General features: G+C 45.0%; 1 protein-coding gene across 4 annotated transcripts; it reads left to right on the top strand.

Moving 5' to 3' along the window:
• Positions 1-8,834: 8,834 nt before the first annotated feature.
• LOC118965235 (ETS translocation variant 5) lies at positions 8,835-22,939 on the top strand. 4 transcript variants are annotated; one of them, XM_090242262.1, is made up of 11 exons: positions 8,835-9,084; positions 13,726-13,875; positions 14,071-14,206; positions 14,748-14,798; positions 17,074-17,194; positions 17,603-17,878; positions 18,108-18,406; positions 19,040-19,168; positions 19,646-19,815; positions 20,411-20,512; positions 20,785-22,939. In XM_090242262.1, the coding sequence occupies exons 2-11, from the start codon at positions 13,828-13,830 to the stop codon at positions 21,025-21,027; spliced, it is 1,575 nt and encodes a 524-aa protein (XP_090098388.1). In that variant the 5' UTR covers positions 8,835-9,084; positions 13,726-13,827; the 3' UTR covers positions 21,028-22,939. The 4 variants fall into 4 exon arrangements, with proteins under 4 accessions (XP_090098388.1, XP_090098386.1, XP_090098385.1 ...); XM_090242260.1 differs by having other exon boundaries at positions 8,956-9,084; positions 14,068-14,206; XM_090242259.1 differs by having other exon boundaries at positions 8,958-9,084; positions 20,411-20,518.
• The last annotated feature ends 220 nt before the right edge of the window (positions 22,940-23,159 follow it).

Genomic DNA, 23,159 nt, shown 5'->3' with positions numbered 1-23,159 from the left:
TGTGTCCCTGATAGGTTAATAAGTGGATGTGATGTGTCCCTGATAGGTTAATTAGTGGATGTGATGTGTCCCTGATAGGTTAATTAGTGGATGTGATGTGTCCCTGATAGGTTAATTAGTGGATGTGATGTGTCCCTGATAGGTTAATTAGTGGATGTGATGTGTCCCTGATAGGTTAATTAGTGGATGTGATGTGTCCCTGATAGGTTAATAAGTGGATGTGATGTGTCCCTGATAGGTTAATTAGTGGATGTGATGTGTCCCTGATAGGTTAATTAGTGGATGTGATGTGTCCCTGATAGGTTAATTAGTGGATGTGATGTGTCCCTGATAGGTTAATTAGTGGATGTGATGTGTCCCTGATAGATTTATAAGTGCAGTGCAATTTCTGAACGTAATACAAACTTCTGTGAAAACCAACAATAAAGTACCATCTAATCCTGGGGTTTTAAACTTTTTCAGCTCGAGACCCAAATGAGAAATTGACCGTCCTCCCGTGACCCAAATCGTCCTCCAACAACCCAAATGTGAAGAAATACTGTACTATAATAGATGCATTCTCAAAACGTGCGACCCACCTCTCACAAGCCCAGGGCCCATTTTGGGTCCCGACCCATAGTTTAAGAAACCCTGATCTACTCTAATCTCCCCAGTCTACACATACAGTAAGTGCTTGTATCTGGCAGCGTTGTACTGCAAGTCATATGGCTCATTACATGATCAAGCTCTCGAACACACATCACTTTAATTCATTGGTTCACCCCCCACCCTCTCCCCTGTAACTATTCCCCAAGTCGTTGCTGTGAATGAGAATTTGCTTTCAGTCAATTTACCTGATAAAATTAGGGTTTAATAGAACCGATTTAGTAGTTTCCCTTCCCACAATCCTCTATTCTCTTTAATTATGTCACAACCTCTTGTATTTCCACACTAGCTAAATCATTACACCCTGTTTTCCTGCTTTCCTCAAGACACAAAAGAAGCAGTGCAAGGCCAAGCAGCTATCCACACACTGGTGGGTCCTTTATCATGCAATGACTTCTACAGTATAACTTGAAGAAACAGTCCTGCAGTGAGAGAGTACATTTGTATGCAAAAAGCAGCACTCACACACATAAATACAGCAGCAGTGGAATACGTGTCCTCAGGGATACTTTCCAGAGCCTGGCTGAATGGAGGATGATGCTTCCGACGATGGTGACGTGGAACCCACTACAAAGCCAAGAACTCCATACTGTGTTTCAGATCCTCTAATAAAAAAAAACGACCCCCTGTCATTATGCAGGACAACATCCAACCACCCAGGGCTCTTCCTCTTTGACTTATGATTGGTTTAACTCATTTAAAACTCTTTCTTTCTCAGTCATCCTATCTTACCTGATGCGGTGCATTTAAAAGGGGAGGGGAGCAAGCCTGGACATGATCTGTTTGGCAGCCATCCTCCCTCACTAGAGCAAATAGAGAGAGATAATTTGTCTTGTGTGTGAGAGCAGGAGAGAGAGAGAGAGAACAAGAGAAAGAGAACAAGAGAAAGCAAGAGAAAGAGAACAAGAGAGAGAGAACAAGAGAAGGTGTGGGTGAGAGAGAGAGAGAGAACCAGCGAAAGAGAGAGAACAAGAGAGAGAGAGAGAGAGAGAACGAGAGTGAGAGTGAGAGAAAGAGAAAGAACAAGAGAAAGAGAGAGAACAAGAGAGAGTGAGAGAGAGAGAGCTGGAGAGAAAGGGAGAGAGATGACCAGCATCAGCATCAGCAGCAACAGGAATCTCTCTTGAAGCACTGAGCAGTCTCATGTAAGAGGCCATTTGGAGATGATTTTAGGTATGAGAAAGAAACGTGTAGCAAAGATCAAACCAGAGAAACCCTTCTCTCTGAACAACTAGCAGGCTCTGTGGTGAATATAATTAGGTTGATGGTTAAAATGCTTAGGTATAGGGATGGAATGGCCCTTTCAGATTGGCTGCTTTGCTTGTTAGTTGGAGGAAAAATATAGGCCTAGCACATGATGCAACATGAAGGGGCCAGGAAGATGATAGAGACCCCATAATACATTTTACAATGGTTGGGTGGTTGGGATTATAAAGACAACTTAATAAGATATTCAGATATGTGTATTCCATGTGTTTTGCTATAAGAGGGTAAACAAGTGGGCTAATTTGTGCATTTTCAAGTAGAGTGGAGTAGAGCAGATCACTAGTGATACAGTAGAGCACTAGTGATACAGTAGAGTAGAGCACTAGTGATACAGTAGAGTAGAGCACTAGTGATACAGTAGAGTAGATCAGAGAACTAGTGATACAAGTAGAGTAGAGTACTAGTGATACAGTAGAGAAACGCCCTAGTGATACAGTAGAGTAGATTAGAGCAATAGTGATACAGTAGAGTAGAGTACTAGTGATACAGTAGAGTAGAGCAGTAGTGATACAGTAGAGTAGATCACTAGTGATACAGTAGAGTAGAGCACTAGTGATACAGTAGAGTAAAGCACTAGTGATACAATAGGGTAGAGCACTAGTGATACAATAGAGTAGAGCAATAGTGATATAGTAGAGTAGAGCATTAGTGATACAGTAGAGTAGAGCATTGGTGATACAGTAGAGTAGAGCATTAGTGATACAGTAGAGTAGAGCAGTAGTGATACAGTAGAGTAGATCAGAGAACTAGTGATACAAGTAGAGTAGATCACTAGTGATACAGTAGAGTAGAGCAATAGTGATATAGTAGAGTAGAGCATTAGTGATACAGTAGAGTAGAGCATTAGTGATACAGTAGAGTAGAGCATTAGTGATACAGTAGAGTAGAGCATTAGTGATACAGTAGAGTAGAGCACTAGTGATACTGTGCAGTACAGCAGGGCCCCCCTGCCAGCATTGGGTAACATCTCACGCCATGTCTATTTCCATGGGCACAAGCACTGATCATGACATCAACTGTTCACACCCTTCTTGTTGGTGGAGAGAATGTTGCAGGTTTAAAGCTCATTTCCTGCAATTCTACACATTTTGTCATGGGGTGTGAAGAAAGCATTGCAGTTTTAAAGCAAACATCTTTTTTTGCAATTCTATACATTTTGCCATGCTTAATGTGTATTCATGTGATATTTAAGTGGCAAAAAAAATACAACAATATCTTTGGGCTAATAAACCTAAATAAAAAAACATTATCTGACATGGGCTAGTTGATCTGGACATTTAAATATCTCTCTAAGGTCTGCAATGACTGACATGACAAGAGGAACTGATGATGCAATACCTAATATAGAAATGACACCTTTTGCATTCTACTATTACAACTTTCAAGAGTAGGTTTAAAGCCGGACTGAGTTCCTCTAAAAAATAATAATAATAATAATAATAAATATATATATATAATAATAATAAATATATTTATTTATTTTTGTTTGGGAGGGGGCACAGTTTGGGAACCACTGCAGTACAGTAGTCAATTTCCTCACGTTTTAACCAGGCATTATAGGGCATACATAACCAATAACATTAATATACTGTACTTCACCCTACATGAAGTGGCAGCATAATCCCACCACATAGCCTAGTAGTTCAGAGAGAGAGAAAGAGAGGCGTTGCACTATGATAATGGTGGGTGATAGAGGTGGGCTATGATAATGGTGGGTGAGAGAGGTGAGCTATGATAATGGTGGGTGAGAGAGGTGGGCTATGATAATGGTGGGTGAGAGAGGTGAGCTATGATAATGGTGGGTGAGAGAGCGGTGAGCGAGAGAGCGGTGAGCTATGATAATGGTGGGTGAGAGAGGTGGGCTATGATAATGGTGGGTGAGAGAGGTGAGCTATGATAATGGTGGGCGAGAGAGGTAAGCTATGATAATGGTGGGTGAGAGAGGTAAGCTATGATAATGGTGGGTGAGAGAGGTGAGCTATGATAATGGTGGGTGAGAGAGGTGAGCTATGATAATGGTGGGTGAGAGAGGTGAGCTATGATAATGGTGGGTGAGAGAGGTGGGCTATGATAATGGTGGGTGAGAGAGGTGAGCTATGATAATGGTGGGTGAGAGAGGCGAGCTATGATAATGGTGGGTGAAAGAGCGGTGAGCTATGATAATGGTGGGTGAGAGAGGTGGGCTATGATAATGGTGGGTGAGAGAGGTGGGCTATGATAATGGTGGGTGAGAGAGGTGGGCTATGATAATAGTGGGTGAGAGAGGTGAGCTATGATAATGGTGGGTGAGAGAGGTGGGCTATGATAATGGTGGGTGAGAGAGGTGGGCTATGATAATGGTGGGTGAGAGAGCGGTGAGCTTCATGGACTAGATCCCTCTGCTTAGGAACAATGGGAAGGGTAATGAACTAGAATTAGTTCAAAGGGGAATTAGAGAGGAATCTGCTGCTCCTAGCTGGACAGACATACTGCTTGAAATGTGGGAGACGGGAGGGGGGAGATGAAGAGTCTTTGAAGCATACAGTCATGATACTGCATGGTAAATACTATCAAAGAGCCACGAGAACTGTTACCAAACTGTGTGCGTGTACCAAATGGTACCCTATTCCCTATGTAGTGCACTACTTTTGACAGGGCTCTGATCAAAAGTAGTGCACTACGTAAGGAATAGGGTGCCATTTCAGACGCAGACTGTACAGATGTCTGCAGGCTTCAGAGGGAGGAGGCTAGGAGACCTGGAGGGGGATCTGGGAACACAGCCAATGAGGACAAAGGGAGCTGTATTCGATCACAGGACTGTGTGAATTTGGGGGTCTTGTGAATGTGCACTCTGGGCTGGTGTTGGTGCATACCTGTACCAAGGGTACCAACATAGGGTGAGAAGGGGTCAGTAGGCCAGTGGGTTGGGTACAAATAGTCCAAAGATAGACCGCACAGGGTGGTGGAAAGACCCTTTGAAGACCTGGGTCGTGTTCATTAGGCACGAAAAGGAAGAAACCTGACTGAAACAGGGAGTGACTATCTGGACTTGTCCAACTAATTTTGTTTTCCGTTGCAATACATTTTGCTAGGGTGTGCACTACTGAATAACGTTCCTGGTGTTAATAATAGATGTGCAGAGACACCACTAACACCAGGCCTCTGATCCAGTCCTATGGACAGAGACACCACTAACACCAGGCCTCTGATCCAGCCCTATGGACAGAGACACCACTAACACCAGGCCTCTGGACAGAGACACCACTAACACCAGGCCTCTGATCCAGTCCTACGAACAGAGAGACACCACTAACACCAGGCCTCTGATCCAGTCCTATGGACAGAGACACCACTAACACCAGGCCTCTGATCCAGTCATATGAACAGAGAGACACCACTAACACCAGGCCTCTGATCCAGTCCTACTGCAATCCACACAGCAGAGATGGAACAGAGAGACAATGTATTATGGAAGGGGTGAGCATGGAGAAAGCCAACACAAAGGGAACTGCAATGCTCCTAGCGTGGTGATTGGTCAACAACGACAGTGTAAATTGTGGTGATTGGTCAATAACGACAGGGTAAAATGTGATTTGTCAATAATGACAGTGTAAAGTGTGGTGATTGGTCAATAAGGCCTTGGTTTCCCAAGCAAGTGGATAACACCACAGGAGGCTGGTGGCACCTTAATTGGGGAGGACGGGCTCGTAGTAATGACTGGAGTGGAATCAGTGGAATGGTATGAAATACAAATGGTTTCTATGTGATTGATACCATTCGCGCAGTTCCAGCCATTATTATGAGCCGTCCTCCCCTCAGCAGCCTCCACTGGATAACACTTTCATCAATCAAATTCATTTTTAGATACCTGTCCTGTTTGCAATTCCTTCATAAAGTTTAAAGTATGAAACACCCACAACCATAAAATACATTAAAATAGACATGCCCATATATAAACAGCAAATACAAGTCCCAGGGGAATAGAACCGATGTGAAAGATAGGATGTGTTACACCATAGAGTTACACTGACTGTAAAAAACATTAAGGACACCTGCTCTTTCCATGATATAGACTGACCAGGTGAAAGCTAGGATCCCTTACTGATGTCACTTGTTAAATCCACTTCAATCAGTGTAGATGAAGGGGAAGAGAAGGGTAAAAGAAGGATGTTTAAGCCTTGAGACAATTGAGACATGGATTGTTTATGTGCCATTCAGAGGGGTGAAGGGGCAAGAAAATATTGAAGTGCCTTTGAACGGGGTCTGGTAGTGCAGTGCACTCGGAAAGTATTCAGACCCTTTGACTTTTTCCACATTTTATTACGTTACAGACTTGTTCTAAAAATGGATTCAATATTTTTTTCCCTCATCGATCTACACACAATAACCCCATAATGACAAAGCAAAAATACGTTTTAGAAATTTTTGCTCATTTATTTTAAATAAAAAACTGAAATATCACATTTTCAGACCCTTTACTCAGTACTTTGTTGAAGCACCTTTGGCAGCGATTACAGCCTTGAGTCTTCTTGGGTATGACACTGCAAGCTTGGCAAACCTACTATATTTGGAGAGTTTCTCCCATTCTTCTCTGCAGACCTTCTCCAGCTCTGTCTTGTTGGATGGGGAGTGTTGCTGCACAGCTATTTTCAGGTCTCTCCAGAGATGTTCTATCGGTGTTACAGTTTTCTTCCGTCGAAAGAGAGGCGGACCAAAATACAGCGTGGTTATTTCGATTCATGTTTAATAAAAAAGATAAACACAAACAATAAACGTACCGTGAAAACCTAAACAGCCTTATCTGGTGCAAACAAACACTGAGACAGGAACAATCACCCACGAAACATATGGCTGCCTAAATATGGTTCCCAATCAGAGACAACGATAAACACCTGCCTCTGATTGAGAACCACTCCAGACAGCCATAGACTATTCTAGACAACCCCACTATACCACAATCCCAATACCTACAAAATCCCCAAGACAAAACACACCACATAATAAACCCATGTCACACCCTGGCCTGACCAAAATAATAAAGAAAACACAAAATACTAAGACCAGGGCGTGACAATCGGGTTCAAGTCCGGGCTCTGGCTGGGCCACTCAAGGACATTCAGAGACTTGTCCCAAAGCCACTGTTGCATTGTCTTAGCTGTGTGCTGCCACTGAAAAACACCCCCACAGCATGATGTTGCCACACCATGCCTCACTGTAGGGATAGTGCCAGACATGAAGCTTGACATTCAGGCCAAAGAGTTCCATCTTGGTTTCATTAGACCAGAGAATCTTGTTTCTCATAGTCTGAGTCCTTTAGGTGTCTTTGGCAAATTCCAAATGGACTATCATATGCTTTTTACTGAGGAGTGGCTTCCGTCTGGCCACTCTACCGTAAAGGCCTGATTGGTGGAGTGCTGCAGAGATGGTTGTCCTTCTGGAAGGTTCTCCCATCTTCACAGAGGAACTCTGGAGCTCTGTCAGAGTGACCATCGGATTGTTCAATTTGGCTGGGCGGCCAGCTCTAGGAAGAGTCTAGGTGGTTCCAAACTTCTTCCATTTAAGAATGATGGAGGCGACTGTGTTCTTGGGGACCTTCAATACTGCACAAATGTTTTGGTACCCTTCCCCAGATTTGTGCCTCGACACAATCCTGTCTCGGAGCCCTACGGACAATTCGTTCGACCTCATGGCTTGGTTTTTGATCTGACATGCACGGTCAACTGTGGGACCTTATATAGACAGGTGTGTGAATGCTTATTTAAATAAGGTATTTCAGTTTTGCATTTTTTTTTATAAATTAGCAAAAAATTCTAAAAACCTGTTTTCGCTCTGTCATTATGGAGTATTATAATTATTATGTGTAAAAATGTACTTAAAATGATTTAATCCATTTTAGAATAAGGCTGTAACGTAACAAAATGTGGAAAAAGTCAAGGGGTCTGAATACTTTCCGAGTGCACTGTAGGCGCCAGGTTCATCTGTTTGTGCCAAGAACTGCAACACTACTGGGTTTTTCACGCTCAGAAGTTTCTCCTGTGTTCAACTCAATATTAGGTCTCTCCCGAGCCCGTACGGGAGTTGTAGCGATGAGACAAGATAGTAGCTACTAAACAATTGGGTACCACGAAATTGGGGAGAAAAAGGGGTAAAACGTTTTTTTTTTTAAAAGGAAGGTGTTTCCTAATGTTTGGTATACTCAGTGTATATCTCTGTAATACCATAGTTCCATCTCTTTAATACGATAGAGTCTGTGCAGACAATGGAGCATTCCTCTGTATCACCATAACAAGGTAGTATGAGGTCATTATGGGACCTATAATTACCCTGCAAGTCAGATCATGTTTGGCATTTAATCGACTGTAACAATTTTAGCCTTTTCTTATCTGACTGCAGTTCAACCCTGGGCAGAATAGTGTGTGTGTGTGTGTGGGGGCGTGTCTGCGTGCGTGTGTGTGAGCTTGCGTGCGTGTAGCGTGCATGTGTGTCTGTCTGTGTGTGCATACATACAGTACATGCGTGTGTGTTTGTGTGATCACTTGTGTCCAGACTCCCTACAGCCAGCTCTGTCCTGAGAATATCACAACAACGTACCCAACTCCAAGCAGTTAATCAATGTCAGAAGAAAAAACAGAAAAACATGTGAAAATGGAAACTGCATATCCTGCTGTTTTCCTACACAAGGCAGCTTTTCTAAACTGAAAATGGAAAATATGTTGCAAGATATTGTAATAGCAATGTAGCAAGATGCTGTAATAACTATGTAACAACTTTGCGGCAAAACATTGTATCTGGTTGTTGTATGAATGTACTCGAGTTATAAGTTTCAAGATGTCAGTATCTGTTTCTACTGTACATTTTTCGTTTCCGCCCCGTGTCTGGCCGTCAGACGTGAATGAAAAGCAGTCATTCATAAAAACAAGACAAGCTCGCTTACCATTGGTCACTGGGGTCCAAAGAGCTCTCTGAACGTCAATTGGCCAGTCACTTGAATGGCATTGTGTAACAACCAATTGGCGTGTATTATGGAGTCCTCTATTTTGGCTTCAGGGAAAACCAGACGATTCCATTCAGAAATCCACAGTCAAGCTTTGTGTGAGAAGAGCATAGACGACAACCCTGAAAGAACGTTTGCAACAGCGTGGAGTGAAACATAACTTATTTTCAACATTGCAAAGGAATTAAATCTTCGCAAATGTGAGTTTAACATCAAACTATCAACCGCAACAAAAAAGATGCGTATAAGGTTTTTGCGTTAGTTTATTTCTAGCGCCTGTAATAATGCATTTACTTTGACCGACTAGTATCCGTAGAATGCGAGCTCTCTGCCAAGCATTTTCTAGCTGTCTGGTGAGGGGGGGGGGGGGGGTAGAAATGTGAACGCCATTTTATATGTATCTTAATTTGGGAACCATTTTCTTATTTGTAGTCAAATGTTTTTGCAGTACTTTGACGTGAGAATGTTTATGTTGCAGTATTTTGACTTGCTACGGCGCATGCAGCATCTTCATAGACGGTTCTAACATTTATGAATGGAAGGTTCGACCCCCCCCCCCCCCCCCCCCCTTAGCTCAGGGATCAAATTTCACTTCATTGAGAAAAACAAGCTGGGGCCATGAGAGGGGGAATAGGAAACGGTAGAGGGAGGAGGGTCTGGGGGGGAGTTTAGCTACTTCTTGAACTGGCTCAGATTTTCTTTGCTGAGATTAACCCTCTGCTGCCCTGAATAAATAACTTTATCCAATACTTGTCAAATAATGCTGAAATTTGATCTCTAAATGTTTTATTCAGATTATTGCATGTATACGTTTTATATGTTCCCATTATGAAGATAGTTTATCCAATGTTTAGATATCAACGACTACTTAACTCAATACCCTGATTTGCATCCTATTTTTGAACACTTATTCAAAACAGCTCCCTCCTAGTCCTTCTACTTATTGTAATGTCAACAGTCTCCTCTCCAAATAGCTTACTGTGCCTTGCTGCCTTGCTTATGTAAGAACGTAGTCCCCAGCGTATTGAGTACATGCTCACTGGCATAGTGTACAGCCCGCCAGCACTACGATGCAGGGAGGATTACGCTAACAAACAACACAAAACAAACACCCAAGACAGAGGAAAGGAACAACTGTCTTATCCTGAAGGCCGGCTGGCACTATGCCCTAGTGACTACATTAGACCAGGAAACATAGGGCACTACTTTAGACCAGGACCCATAGTGCACTACTTTAGACCAGGACCCATAGGGCACTACTTTAGACCAGGACCCATAGTGCACTACTTAGACCAGGACCCATAGTGCACTACTTTAGACCAGGACCCATAGTGCACTACTTTAGACCAGGACCCATAGGGCACTACTTTAAACCAGGACCCATAGGGAATAGGGCACTACTTTAGACCAGGATCCATAGGACACTACTTTGGACCAGGACCCATAGGGCACTACTTTAGACCAGGACCCATAGGGCACTACTTTAGACCAGGACCCATAGGGCACTACTTTAGACCAGGACCCATAGGACACTACTTTAGACCAGGACCCATAGGGCACTACTTTAGACCAGGACCCATAGGGCACTACTTTAGACCAGGACCCATAGGACACTACTTTAGACCAGGACCCATAGGGCACTACTTTAGACCAGGACCCATAGGGCACTACTTTAGACCAGGAACCATAGGACACTACTTTGGACCAGGACCCATAGGGCACTACTTTAGACCAGGACCCATAGGGCACTACTTTAGACCAGGACCCATAGGGCACTACTTTAGACCAGGACCCATAGTGCACTACTTTAGACCAGGACCCATAGGGCACTACTTTAAACCAGGACCCATAGGGAATAGGGCACTACTTTAGACCAGGATCCATAGGACACTACTTTGGACCAGGACCCATAGGGCACTACTTTAGACCAGGACCCATAGGGCACTACTTTGGACCAGGACCCATAGGGCACTACTTTAAACCAGGACCCATAGGGAATAGGGCACTACTTTAGACCAGGACCCATAGGGCACTACTTTAAACCAGGACCCATAGGGAATAGGGCACTACTTTAGACCAGGATCCATAGGACACTACTTTGAACCAGGACCCATAGGGCACTACTTTAGACCAGGACCCATAGGGCACTACTTTAGACCAGGACCCATAGGACACTACTTTGGACCAGGACCCATAGGGCACTACTTTAGACCAGGACCCATAGGGCACTACTTTAGACCAGGACCCATAGGGCACTACTTTGGACCAGGACCCATAGGGCACTACTTTGGACCAGGACCCATAGGGCACTACTTTAGACCAGGACCCCTAGGACACTACTTTAGACCAGGACCCATAGGGCACTACTTTAGACCAGGACCCATAGGACACTACTTTAGACCAGGACCCATAGGACACTACTTTAGACCAGGACCCATAGGGCACTACTTTGGACCAGGACCCATAGGGCACTACTTTAGACCAGGACCCATAGGGAACTACTTTAGACCAGGACCCATAGGGAACTACTTCAGACCAGGACCCATAGGGCACTACTTTAGACCAGGACCCATAGGGCACTACTTTAGACCAGGACCCATAGGGCACTACTTTAGACCAGGACCCATAGGGCACTACTTTAGACCAGGACCCATAGGGCACTACTTTAGACCAGGAACCATAGGGCACTACTTTAGAGCAGGACCCATAGGGCACTACTTTAGACCAGGACCCATAGGACACTACTTTAGACCAGGACCCATAGGACACTACTTTAGACCAGGACCCATAGGACACTACTTTAGACCAGGACCCATAGGACACTACTTTAGACCAGGACCCATAGGACACTACTTTAGACCAGGACCCATAGGACACTACTTTAGACCAGGACCCATAGGACACTACTTTAGACCAGGACCCATAGGGCACTACTTTAGACCAGGACCAATAGGGCACTACTTTAGACCAGGACCCATAGGACACTACTTTAGACCAGGACCCATAGGGCACTACTTTAGACCAGGACCCATAGGGCACTACTTTAGACCAGGACCCATAGGGCACTACTTTAGACCAGGACCCATAGGGCACTACTTTAGACCAGGACCCATAGGGCACTACTTTAGACCAGGACCCATAGGGCACTACTTTAGACCAGGACCCATAGGGCACTACTTTAGACCAGGACCCATAGGGCACTACTTTAGACCAGGACCCATAGGGCACTACTTTAGACCAGGACCCATAGGGCACTACTTTAGACCAGGACCCATAGGGCACTACTTTAGACCAGGACCCATAGGACACTACTTTAGACCAGGACCCATAGGACACTACTTTAGACCAGGACCCATAGGACACTACTTTAGACCAGGACCCATAGGGCACTACTTTAGACCAGGACCCATAGGACACTACTTTAGACCAGGACCCATAGGGCACTACTTTAGACCAGGACCCATAGGACACTACTTTAGACCAGGACCCATAGGGCACTACTTTAGACCAGGACCCATAGGGCACTACTTTAGACCAGGACCCATAGGACACTACTTTAGACCAGGACCCATAGGACACTACTTTAGACCAGGACCCATAGGGCACTACTTTAGACCAGGACCCATAGGGCACTACTTTAGACCAGGACCCATAGGACACTACTTTAGACCAGGACCCATAGGGCACTACTTTAGACCAGGACCCATAGTGCACTACTTTAGACCAGGACCCATAGGACACTACTTTAAACCAGGACCCATAGGGAATAGGGCACTACTTTAAACTAGGACCCATAGGGAATAGGGCACTACTTTAAACCAGGACCCATAGGGAATAGGGCACTACTTTAAACCAGGACCCATAGTGAATAGGGCACTACTTTAAACCAGGACCCATAGGGAATAGGGCACTACTTTAAACCAGGACCCATAGGGAATAGGGCACTACTTTAAACTAGGACCCATAGGGAATAGGGCACTACTTTAAACCAGGACCCATAGGGAATAGGGCACTACTTTAAACCAGGACCCATAGGGAATAGGGCACTACTTTAAACCAGGACCCATAGGGAATAGGGCACTACTTTAAACCAGGACCCATAGGGCACTACTTTAAACTAGGACCCATATGGAACTACTTTAAACCAGGACCCATAGGGAATAGGGCACTACTTTAAACCAGGACCCATAGGGAATAGGGCACTACTTTAAACCAGGACCCATAGTGCACTACTTTAAACCAGGACCCATAGGGAATAGGGCACTACTTTAAACCAGGACCCATAGTGCACTACTTTAAACCAGGACCCATAGGGAATAGGGCACTACTTTAAACCAGGACCCATAGGGAATAGGGCACTACTTTAAACCAGGACCCATAGGGAATAGGGCACTACTTTAAACTAGGACCCATAGGGAATAGGGCACTACTTTAAACCAGGACCCATAGGGAATAGGGCACTACTTTAAACCAGGACCCATAGGGAATAGGGCACTACTTTAAACCAGGACCCATAGGGAATAGGGCACTACTTTAAACTAGGACCCATAGGGAATAGGGCACTACTTTAAACCAGGACCCATAGGGAATAGGGCACTACTTTAAACCAGGACCCATAGGGAATAGGGCACTACTTTAAACCAGGACCCATAGGGAACTACTTTAAACCAGGACCCATAGGGAACTACTTTAGACCAAGGCCCATAGGATATAGTGCACTATACAGGGAATAGGTTAGGTTGCCATTTGGGAAACATCCTATGTCTGTGTTGATGTTATATGACAGGTGATTTGGGTATAAGCTACTGACCAGGGGGCACACTTTTCCCTGCTCTCCACAGAAAGAACAGACAGACGAACGAGCGTCTCCTGCTGCTACCGTCAGCCCCTCCACCCCTCCAAGACCAACTTCAGTCCCGAGGGCGTGAAGATATTCAGGCAACATGGATGGATTTTATGACCAGCAAGTCCCTTTCATGGCCCCCTCCAGGGTGAGTGTTTGGCTGACTCTCTGAATGTTTTCTCTGATAGTTTTTCAACATAGGATTTTGATCAAAGCACTAATCTGAAACTTTTCATAGTGGATTAAGATAACAACGACTTTTTAGCATATATGAATGCTTAGGGATTTGTTCACACCAATGCAATCACTAATGTTGTAGGTGTTTTAAACATTGTACTAGCAGAATTGTCACGTGGAAGAACCAGCGAACACGCCATTTAACGACCGGAAGAGAAAGTTTGTTGACACTGAGCTCGCCCAGGACACAGAAGATCTCTTTCAGGACCTCATGCAACTTCAAGAGACATGGATTGCAGAAGGTGAGTTCTGCTCTTGTATTTCAGAAGGTTTTCAATCTTGCATCATACTCATTGTTTTTAGTAACATCAGTGGTTTAGCCGAGGCTATTGAATCAGGAAAAACTGGAAAATAGGTTGTTATAAGAACTTTATACAACTTCCTCTTTTTAACAAGTGTATCATAAATATTTACTGTATTTTTGACTGTACTGCATCATAAATATTTACTGTATTTTTGACTGTACTGCATCATAAATATTTACTGTATTTTTGACTGTACTGCATCATAAATATTTACTGTATTTTTGACTGTACTGCATCATAAATATTTACTGTATTTTTGACTGTACTGCATCATACATTTTTACTGTATTTTTGACTGTACTGTATCATACATATTTACTGTATTTTTGACTGTACTGTATCATACATATTTACTGTATTTTTGACTGTACTGTATCAAGTGCATTCTATTTGTTCTATGAAGCATATTAAAGTGACTCAGCCACGTGGCATGCCTTCCATAAGTTAGTCATTTAACTCTCTCCGTCCCCTCTTTCAGCTCAGGTGCCTGATGACGAACAGTTTGTCCCAGATTTCCAGTCAGATAACCGTAAGTACCAGCCAATGAAATATATGTGTATGTGTGTTACAAAGGGGAATCGACAGCGTCTGCTCCTGCATAGTTGCGCATTTCCTAATTGATGCTTTAATTCCCAGACATGGTCTTTGACACAACATACAAGCACAACAAAGAGATGAACTGGTTTTCCAATACCAGTCTTATCCAGTTGGCATATTAACTCAGTGCGTCACAGTGAGTGTGTTTTTATGGGTATGTGGTTGGGGTTTTCGGGTTGCCTATGTAGGCTGAGGGCTAACATTATCGACAGATTTGCCTCGTCGAAAGCAGAAATCCAATCGATGTCATTGAGCCCTGATTTAACCAACCTCCACTCACCCTGCAGTGGACCTACTTCTGCCCTGTTGCCAATCGGTGTCCTTAATGCACACCTTGCTGTTTTGTTACTTTAAAAAAAGAAGTGTATTTAAAAAAAAAACTGCATTGTTGGTTAAGGACTTGTAAATAAGGTCTACAGCTGTTGTATTCGGCCCATGTGACAAATACAACTTGATTTGATTATTGTATTGTAGGGATTTGTGTTCCAACAAAGGCACAGGAATAATAGAGCTACCTCAGAATAAGACGTTACTCACTCGGTGAAAATCAAGAATCTTGTGGTTTTATACCAGAAATCCCTCAGCTCTCCTCTTTGATCGTCAACCCGGATGAGAACAATCCTATTCTCTGATCTCTGCCCAAATCCACCACATTAACATCAGAGGAAATAAAGAGAGAACGGTTTGAAACGGGGAGATGTTCTGTTGCATTAGAGTTTTGCTACGGTGGGCCTTACTTAACATGACCCAGGTGCACCATAGCAGCCTGGGATGGCCTTCCATGGAGTCCCAACCTACTAACCACAGCTCTTGGCTGCTAGGATGGGCTACGTTCCAATCCAAGCCCACAGAACCCTCATGCTGTTTGCTTTATACTCATCTCCTCTCTCCTTTCTCTGTCTAGAATAATATATGCATGGGGTTTGAATGGAAGCCTTTGATTGGGCTCCAGACGGAGCTGTAGGCCTGGTGTAGTTGCAGGCCTGGGTTTCAAGATGTGAATGATCCTGTGGAGGAAGAAAGAGTGTTTTTAGAGGCCCGGTATCGCCTTGTTTCCCTGTAACGTTGTATTTCATTGTCGCGGATGCAGCTAGTGACAGGTTTAATGCAGTGTGTACACACTGAGTGAATTGTGTCGTGGCACAGCCGGGCGATTGTTGTGTTTGCTGAAGAGTCTGAGTGTGTGTGTGCGGTGACGGGGTTGGCATGACGCTCCCTAGTTTGGCACGCTGCCAGTTGGTCTCACAGACCCTTCATTCAGCAGTCCTCCTCTCTCTGTGTGTGTGTGTGTGTGGACTCTGCAGCTGGGCAAAGGGGCAGTGTCCATAGCGATCAAATGGCATTATGCCATCATCTCCTTACTCCTTAATTTAGCAATGAACTTGGCTGAGAAGTGAGAACACACTCTTATTAACTACCAGTTAGTGATTTAAAGAAACGTTGCAAATGATTTGAAACCTGAGATTTAAATGTCTTCTGGCCACGCTTGAGAGTTGCACTGTGTTTCATTCATGGATGCTAGGTGTTCAAAATTTGATCTTATAATGGAGGTCACTATGGACACTGAGAGGCCTAACCCCATAACATGAGTGTGTGTAGACTGCTGGCCCGTGGCTGCGGAAGCTGAATGATGGCCGTTCTGTGGCACAACAGGAAATGGAGAGTTGATGTAGGCACAGACCCGGCCTCTGACAGACCCGGCCTCTGACAGACCCAGCCTCTGATGCCAACACAGCACCCAGTTAAAGTCCTACTGTATGTACAGACACACAATGGTTGCCTAAGTTACTAACTGGTGGTGGAAGTCGGAGCAGACTGTTTTGGTCTGTGTCATTTAATACAAAGGCATCTTTGTTACTGGTCTGATTGTTGCCTTGGAAACAATAAAAAAAAAATAGTGAAAGTACACTGTGTGTCTTTCAGTGCTGGGTTTATAGTTTTCCCTCCCAAATGGAAGGACAGATTTACAACCTCACCAATTCACTAAACAACAAACATTTGGGAAGTTGGAATTAAAGACAAATCCCAGCATAGGAGACACATTTGATCCTTTGATAGAAAACTATGTATCTTCTTATTCCTTAGTGAAGCACACAAAACAAGAATACTGAGTAAATATATTCAACGTAGTGATTATTTTGTGAATCTTTGAAATGGCACATATTATATATTTCAGTTTTTTAAAATGTTTTCTCCTTTCTTCAAAGTAATGTTCCATGGACCTCCAGCCAATAAAGTGAAGCGAGAGTCCAGCGCCTCCAGAGATCTGTCCCCCTGCAGTCAGGAACAACAGAGACTCTACACAGACAAGTGCCTTTACAGCTACAGGTACGTTACAGTACCCACTGAGACGGACCAGGTTTTGACACCCCACACAAATTGTACTCTCAGTAGCAAGAGGTATTTTCAGTTACAACCAATAAAAGATCATAAAAGAGGGTAAGGCATAATAAAGTTCACTACTAAGACATTGCTTAATTAGATATACCTACATCAAGTTGATAAGGCCTGAGGGGCGTGGTATATGGCCCATATACCACAGCTAAGGGCTGTTCTTACGAGTGCCTGGATACAGCCCTTAGCCGTGGTATATTGGCCATATACCACAAACCCCCAAGGTGCCTTAGTGCTATTATAAATCACATTTTATTTGTCACATGCGCCGAATACAACAGGTGTACAGCCATGCTCTACAGGCCCAAGTTAACCCCTTCCATCCCCCTCCTCCCTCCACAGTGCCTACAACAGGAAGCCACTTGGCATCAATACTTTAACCCCACCCTCCACACCCGCCTCACCTTGCAGCCCCGCCCCCACCCCGGGGACACACCCCCTACAGAGGCAGATCACGTCCCCTGTCCAGGCAACACACCCCGGCCACAGTCGTCCAACTCACGGGCACAGCCCCTCCCACCACCGAACACTCCCGCCACACCCGAGCCAAAGCCAGCCTTTCGCCGTGCCCCGCCTACCTGTCAATCACTCCGATGCCTCCTACAGCTCAGAACACAGGTGAGTTGGCACCATGTGTTGGCTCAGGTTGGCACCATGTGTTGACACCATGCACTGTTTGACCCCATAGCTTGGTTGTAAAGGCATGATTGGAACTACTGTAGGCTGGGACTCAGCATGCATGTTCAGTGCTACAGTTGAAATCCCATTGTTGTATGATTCTCTGGTTTAAGATCCTAATTGACAAATTTGTCCTTATTTTGTCTCTCTGTCTCGTTCCCCTCTGCAGGTTCCAGCGGCAGCTCTCTGAGCCATGTCTGCCTTTCCCTCCGCCTGACGGTGCCGCCTGTACCCCTTACCCTCCTCAGCCCCATCACCCCCACCGGGCCCCCCTGTCCCGGGACGGCCGCCCCATCTACCAGCGGCACCTGTCAGAGCCCTTGGTCCTCCTCCCTGCTCAGGGCTTCAAGCAGGAGCTGGTGGACCTCCGTTACACCGAGCAGGGGGTCCCCACAATGGGCCCTCCCCGCACCCCGTTCCAGGGCCTCTCTATAAAGCAGGAGCCCCGGGATTTCTGCTTTGACCAAGGTGAGCCCTGGGGAATCGCTGGATGGCAACGGTCTTTGAGGCTCAGTTTCACACTCATAGATTAAATCATGTTCAATGGAGAATCTCAATAGGAAGTGCTTCTCCTTCCATGCCTAGGCTTAATCTGAGTCCGGACAGGAAGGCCCTAAGGGTTTGGAGGTAGTCCAAGTTCCTTTGAGACTCTACTGTACACAGCTAATAGTGCAGCGATGGGGATAAAACAGTAAGCATGTTTCAGACTGATGTGGACACTAGTATTAGCAGTAGTGGTTGGGTATGTAGCAGTGTAGCATTCTAAGACTCTACTAAGCTAAGATGACCTCATTTCACTCTCCATGTCTGGGCCACTTTCTGTCAGTGATGTAACAGTCAAATCCTCTTAATAAAGTCCCAGCTAAGAAAACCCCAGGGGATTGTTAAGAGACCGCTGGCTGTGTGAGAATGTATGTCCGCCTTCTACTGGGTATTATGTCATTAGGCTAATGGCTACTTTAAAAGATGGGGTTGGGAAATTAAGTTAGTAGTAAGAATCTATTCAAAGAAACACCTTATAGTTTTTGTATCTTTCTGGTTTGAAGAGCATGTTAAGGAAAAATATGTCTAATATTTTCTCTTTTCCCTTGTGTCTTACAGAAATGCAGAACTGCCAGTCTTCTTTCAGGAAGTCCGGTAACTTCTACCAAAACAGTGATGGGTTGATCTACGACGGAGAGCCTCATCTGTACAACGACGACACATGCGTGGTTCCAGAGAGACTAGAAGGTGAGACATTCTTCCGTAAATTGCTATGAAAAACAAGGGCACAATGGAACCCAATTGTCCCAAAAGTGCAAACACTGAAAGTATTTAAAAAGACAGAACCTCTGACTGGTTTGACACAGGGCTTTAGGTAGTGCAGCAGGTAGTGCAGCAGGTAGTGAATCCTGGTATCTGACATCTTCTCGTTATGTCATGGCAGTGTGGATGCCAGAGGAGACCCACGGGGCCTTGGACAGAGAGCCTGTGTGACATGAGCAGAGCCTCTTATTGTATCCCCACGCTCAGACTGCCAATCACTGGAGTCTTTCACCAGAGGCAGAACAACAAAGAACCTTGTCAGCTCGGGGGTTTGAACTTGCAACCTTCCGGTTACTAGTCCAACGCTCTAACCACTAGGCTACCCTGCCACCCCACCCCACCACGTCACTCCTTCATTTACACACTCACTCCCTCTTTCCCCCTCTCCTTCTGTCCATCCAGGCAAGATCAAGCAGGAGGCCGGAGTGTTCCGTGACGGACCGCCCTACCAGCGCCGAGGTTCCCTGCAGCTCTGGCAGTTCCTGGTCACTCTGCTGGACGACCCGGCCAATGGTCACTTCATCTCCTGGACCGGCCGCGGCATGGAGTTCAAACTCATCGAGCCCGAAGAGGTCAGTTGGTCAGCAGGCAGAGCTGTGGTCCTAGTGAGTTTAGAGACTTTAGGGCTTCTTGGAGTTTTTCATCATTATGTCTCTGAGTTTAAAGTAGAAGAGTGTTTCAACAAGTCGTGATAAGTCGCTGTGCTTCCAGGAATAACCACACAGTATTACTACGGCACGAGAAGTGGCACACCAGAAACTAACCCCAGAAGAGCTTGGTGTGTGTATCTACAGGTTGATCAGAAGAGCTTGGTGTGTGTATCTACAGGTTGATCAGAAGAGCTTGGTGTGTGTATCTACAGGTTGATCAGAAGAGCTTGGTGTGTGTATCTACAGGTTGATCAGAAGAGCTTGGTGTGTGTATCTACAGGTTGATCAGAAGAGCTTGGTGTATGTATCTACAGGTTGATCAGAAGAGCTTGGTGTATGTATCTACAGGTTGATCAGAAGAGCTTGGTGTATGTATCTACAGGTTGATCAGAAGAGCTTGGTGTGTGTATCTACAGGTTGATCAGAAGAGCTTGGTGTGTGTATCTACAGGTTGATCAGAAGAGCTTGGTGTATGTATCTACAGGTTGATTTGAACCGTTTCTCTCTCCTGTGGCAGGTGGCTCGGCGCTGGGGCCTCCAGAAGAACCGGCCTGCCATGAACTACGACAAGCTGAGCCGCTCTCTACGCTACTACTACGAGAAGGGCATCATGCAGAAGGTAAAGGTAAATTTTAATTTAATTCAAGTCAATTTGGAATTTTCTGTTTTGGTTCAAATTCAATGGAGGCTTTGTGAATTGATGGAAAACATCACAGTACAATTGAGGGCTACATTGCACCAATAAATAGTACATTGGTTGTATATAAGGACAGGTCAGATGCATTGAGAGTTTCAGAAGGTTGGGTATAAAGTCAAACGTTATTTTCAAACTACTAGTGGTTGTGCGCTGAACGACTGTTTAACTCCCTCTTCCTCTTCGGGTGGGGTCAGGTGGCTGGAGAGAGGTACGTGTACAAGTTTACGTGTGACCCCGAGGCGCTCTTCTCCATGGCCTTCCCTGACAACCAGAGGCCCAGCCTGAAGCAGGACCCGGACTGCCTGCCGCCGTCTGCGGGGGAGGACGACACCACCGTGCCCCTGGCCCACTACGAGGATGGCTGTGGCCCCTACCTGGCCGACGGAGGGGAGCGGTGCGTCTCCTTACTGGGCTTCCCCGATAACTATTCATTCTGAATGTTCTGACCAATGACGGAATAAAGACAGCTGTCATCTGGTACCCTGCCACACCCCTACCCTACCCCAAACTCTGGTCCCCTAGCTACACACCACTACCCTACCCCTTGTCCCCTAACTGTACACTCCAACCCCACATCCCAAAACTACACACCACTACCCTACCCCACATCCCATAACTACACACCCAGAGCCCAAACCCTAGTCCCCTAACTACACACCCAGAGCCCAAACTGCTGAGCGGATTTGGAGCTCTGTAACCCCCCTCCCCTACTCCTATCCCAAACTCAGCTCCTCTTGCCAGTCTTGAGATTACCCTCCCCAAGTCCCAAGGAAAAAACGGTCAACCCTGAGACGGCCATCTTGCTTATTCTTTGCCCTCTGTTATCAAACTGAATTGTGGCGAAAGGTGTGCGGTCCTCATCAACATAAACTGAACTGAGTGATCTCCCTTACGGGGGTTGAGCGAGGACACTGTTCACGTGATTATAATGGGACTCAAGTAATGGGCACGAGTGTGCCAGGATTGTAGCCAATAGCCATGCAGTTTCCACAATCTGCTCGGTACGAGTATGACAAGTAATGGCAAGGATATAAAACATTGATAAAGCAATCGTTTTATGGCTTGATCCCAAACAAAAAGAGTAGTACACTTGACACGCGCACAGGGGCTTCACCTTGGAGAGAATCTACGAACCTTAGTACCGCAGGTGGTGATGTAATGTAGCTCTGTATGCAATGAATGGGCCAAACACACAGGCAACCAACCGACTGTTCTTATTAATCCATAATACATCGTACGACTATAAAGAAGCTGGGACGCGAGTACCCCGGAGCAAGTTGCTTTGGCCAATCATTAAAAACAACAACACACTGAAATCCAATCTGAAATGGGAGAGGTGGACTCCGGACTCGCTAGCTCAGCATTCTCTTCAGACTCTGGGGAATTTTTTTTTTCTCTTACCCAAAAATGTAAAGCCTTCCCGGTGCTGTTTTACTCCTGATGTTGGCGTGTCCTCTACCAGATGTATCTTTCCACCGCATTTAACCATGGCAGCTCTTTACTCCTGATGTTGGCGTGTCCTACCAGATGTATCTTTCCAATATGTTTTTTAGCTCTTTCATTTGACTCATTTTGTCGTAACATGTAAAAGGGACGCGCATACAAAACAGTATTTTTCCTGAAGTGTTGACTTCCTATTAAGAAGTGTGTATTGAAAAATACATGTTTATGTACTATGACGATGACAAAAGTACTGCAACTGTCACGCAGTCCCTTCTCCAAAAACTGTAACTGCCAATAGTAAGCTAAACAGGGGGGGGGGGGGGCTCTACTCTTCGCATTTTCTCACAGAAAGCTGTACCAACCTATTGCTGTACCATTCAAGTTTTCTGCTTTTCGTATAGTTTATCGGGGAGTATATGAAACAAACATCTAAAATGTAAATGTATATATGAATATATTTTTGCAAAGTCATATGTTTTGACATTGTACACGCTGGAATGTTTGGCCTGGTAACGGGTTTGCATCCTTTAATTCTTGTCATGAAGTTACGGCGTCCATATTAGGACATATCCCCAGTCTCTGCAGGGGTTGTCTGTCAAGTCCTGCAAAGACTGAGGCTGTCCTAATATGGACACCGTATTGAGGCAGTGGGTTGGAGCCTAGAAAGACCTCCCCGTTGACTGTGTGGTGGGCTGTGTCGGCGTCACACGTGTGTAACAGTATATTTTGATATGATTCTGTCTATATGTGGGTTGCGGGGTATCTTGTCCACGACGTTGAAGTTTGCTGGCACTTATACAAGTGACAACCCCCCCACCCCCTTCCCCACAAAAACAATGTGTGCCTTCCACTGCTTTTGGTTGATTTTCTATACTGGATACAATAAACTATACTTTCTGCTTCAAACTGTTGTATTGAGTCTCTTCCTATTCTGACCAACCAATCTAGCTTTCAGTGACGTATTACTGTGGTTCAAGTTGAGTTGGGTCTTTTTTATTGAATCCACTTCTTATGCACTTCTTTATCCACTTCTTGTGAATGTATAACAACATCTGACACATTCCTGATTTCAGGACACAGTATCACAATAGTCCTATGAAGAACAGGCAATAAGATGTGGCCTTTA

The sequence above is a fragment of the Oncorhynchus mykiss genome, chromosome 7 (genome assembly GCF_057628025.1).
Source record: "Oncorhynchus mykiss isolate SJ-2025 chromosome 7, ASM5762802v1, whole genome shotgun sequence".
Lineage (NCBI taxonomy): Eukaryota > Metazoa > Chordata > Actinopteri > Salmoniformes > Salmonidae > Oncorhynchus > Oncorhynchus mykiss.
This window is presented reverse-complemented; position numbering and strand designations above follow the sequence as displayed.

What these genes read in the sequence shown, in the direction of transcription:
- LOC118965235 (XM_090242258.1), top strand. Translation starts at nt 13,828, where the DNA reads ATGGATGGATTTTATGACCAGCAAGTCCCTTTCATGGCCCCCTCCAGG. An exon ending in GGTTCCAGAGAGACTAGAAG is followed by an intron (nt 19,169 to 19,645) that starts GTGAGACATTCT and finishes CTGTCCATCCAG; the next exon opens with GCAAGATCAAGCAGGAGGCC. An exon ending in GCATCATGCAGAAGGTAAAG is followed by an intron (nt 20,519 to 20,784) that starts GTAAATTTTAAT and finishes GGGTGGGGTCAG; the next exon opens with GTGGCTGGAGAGAGGTACGT.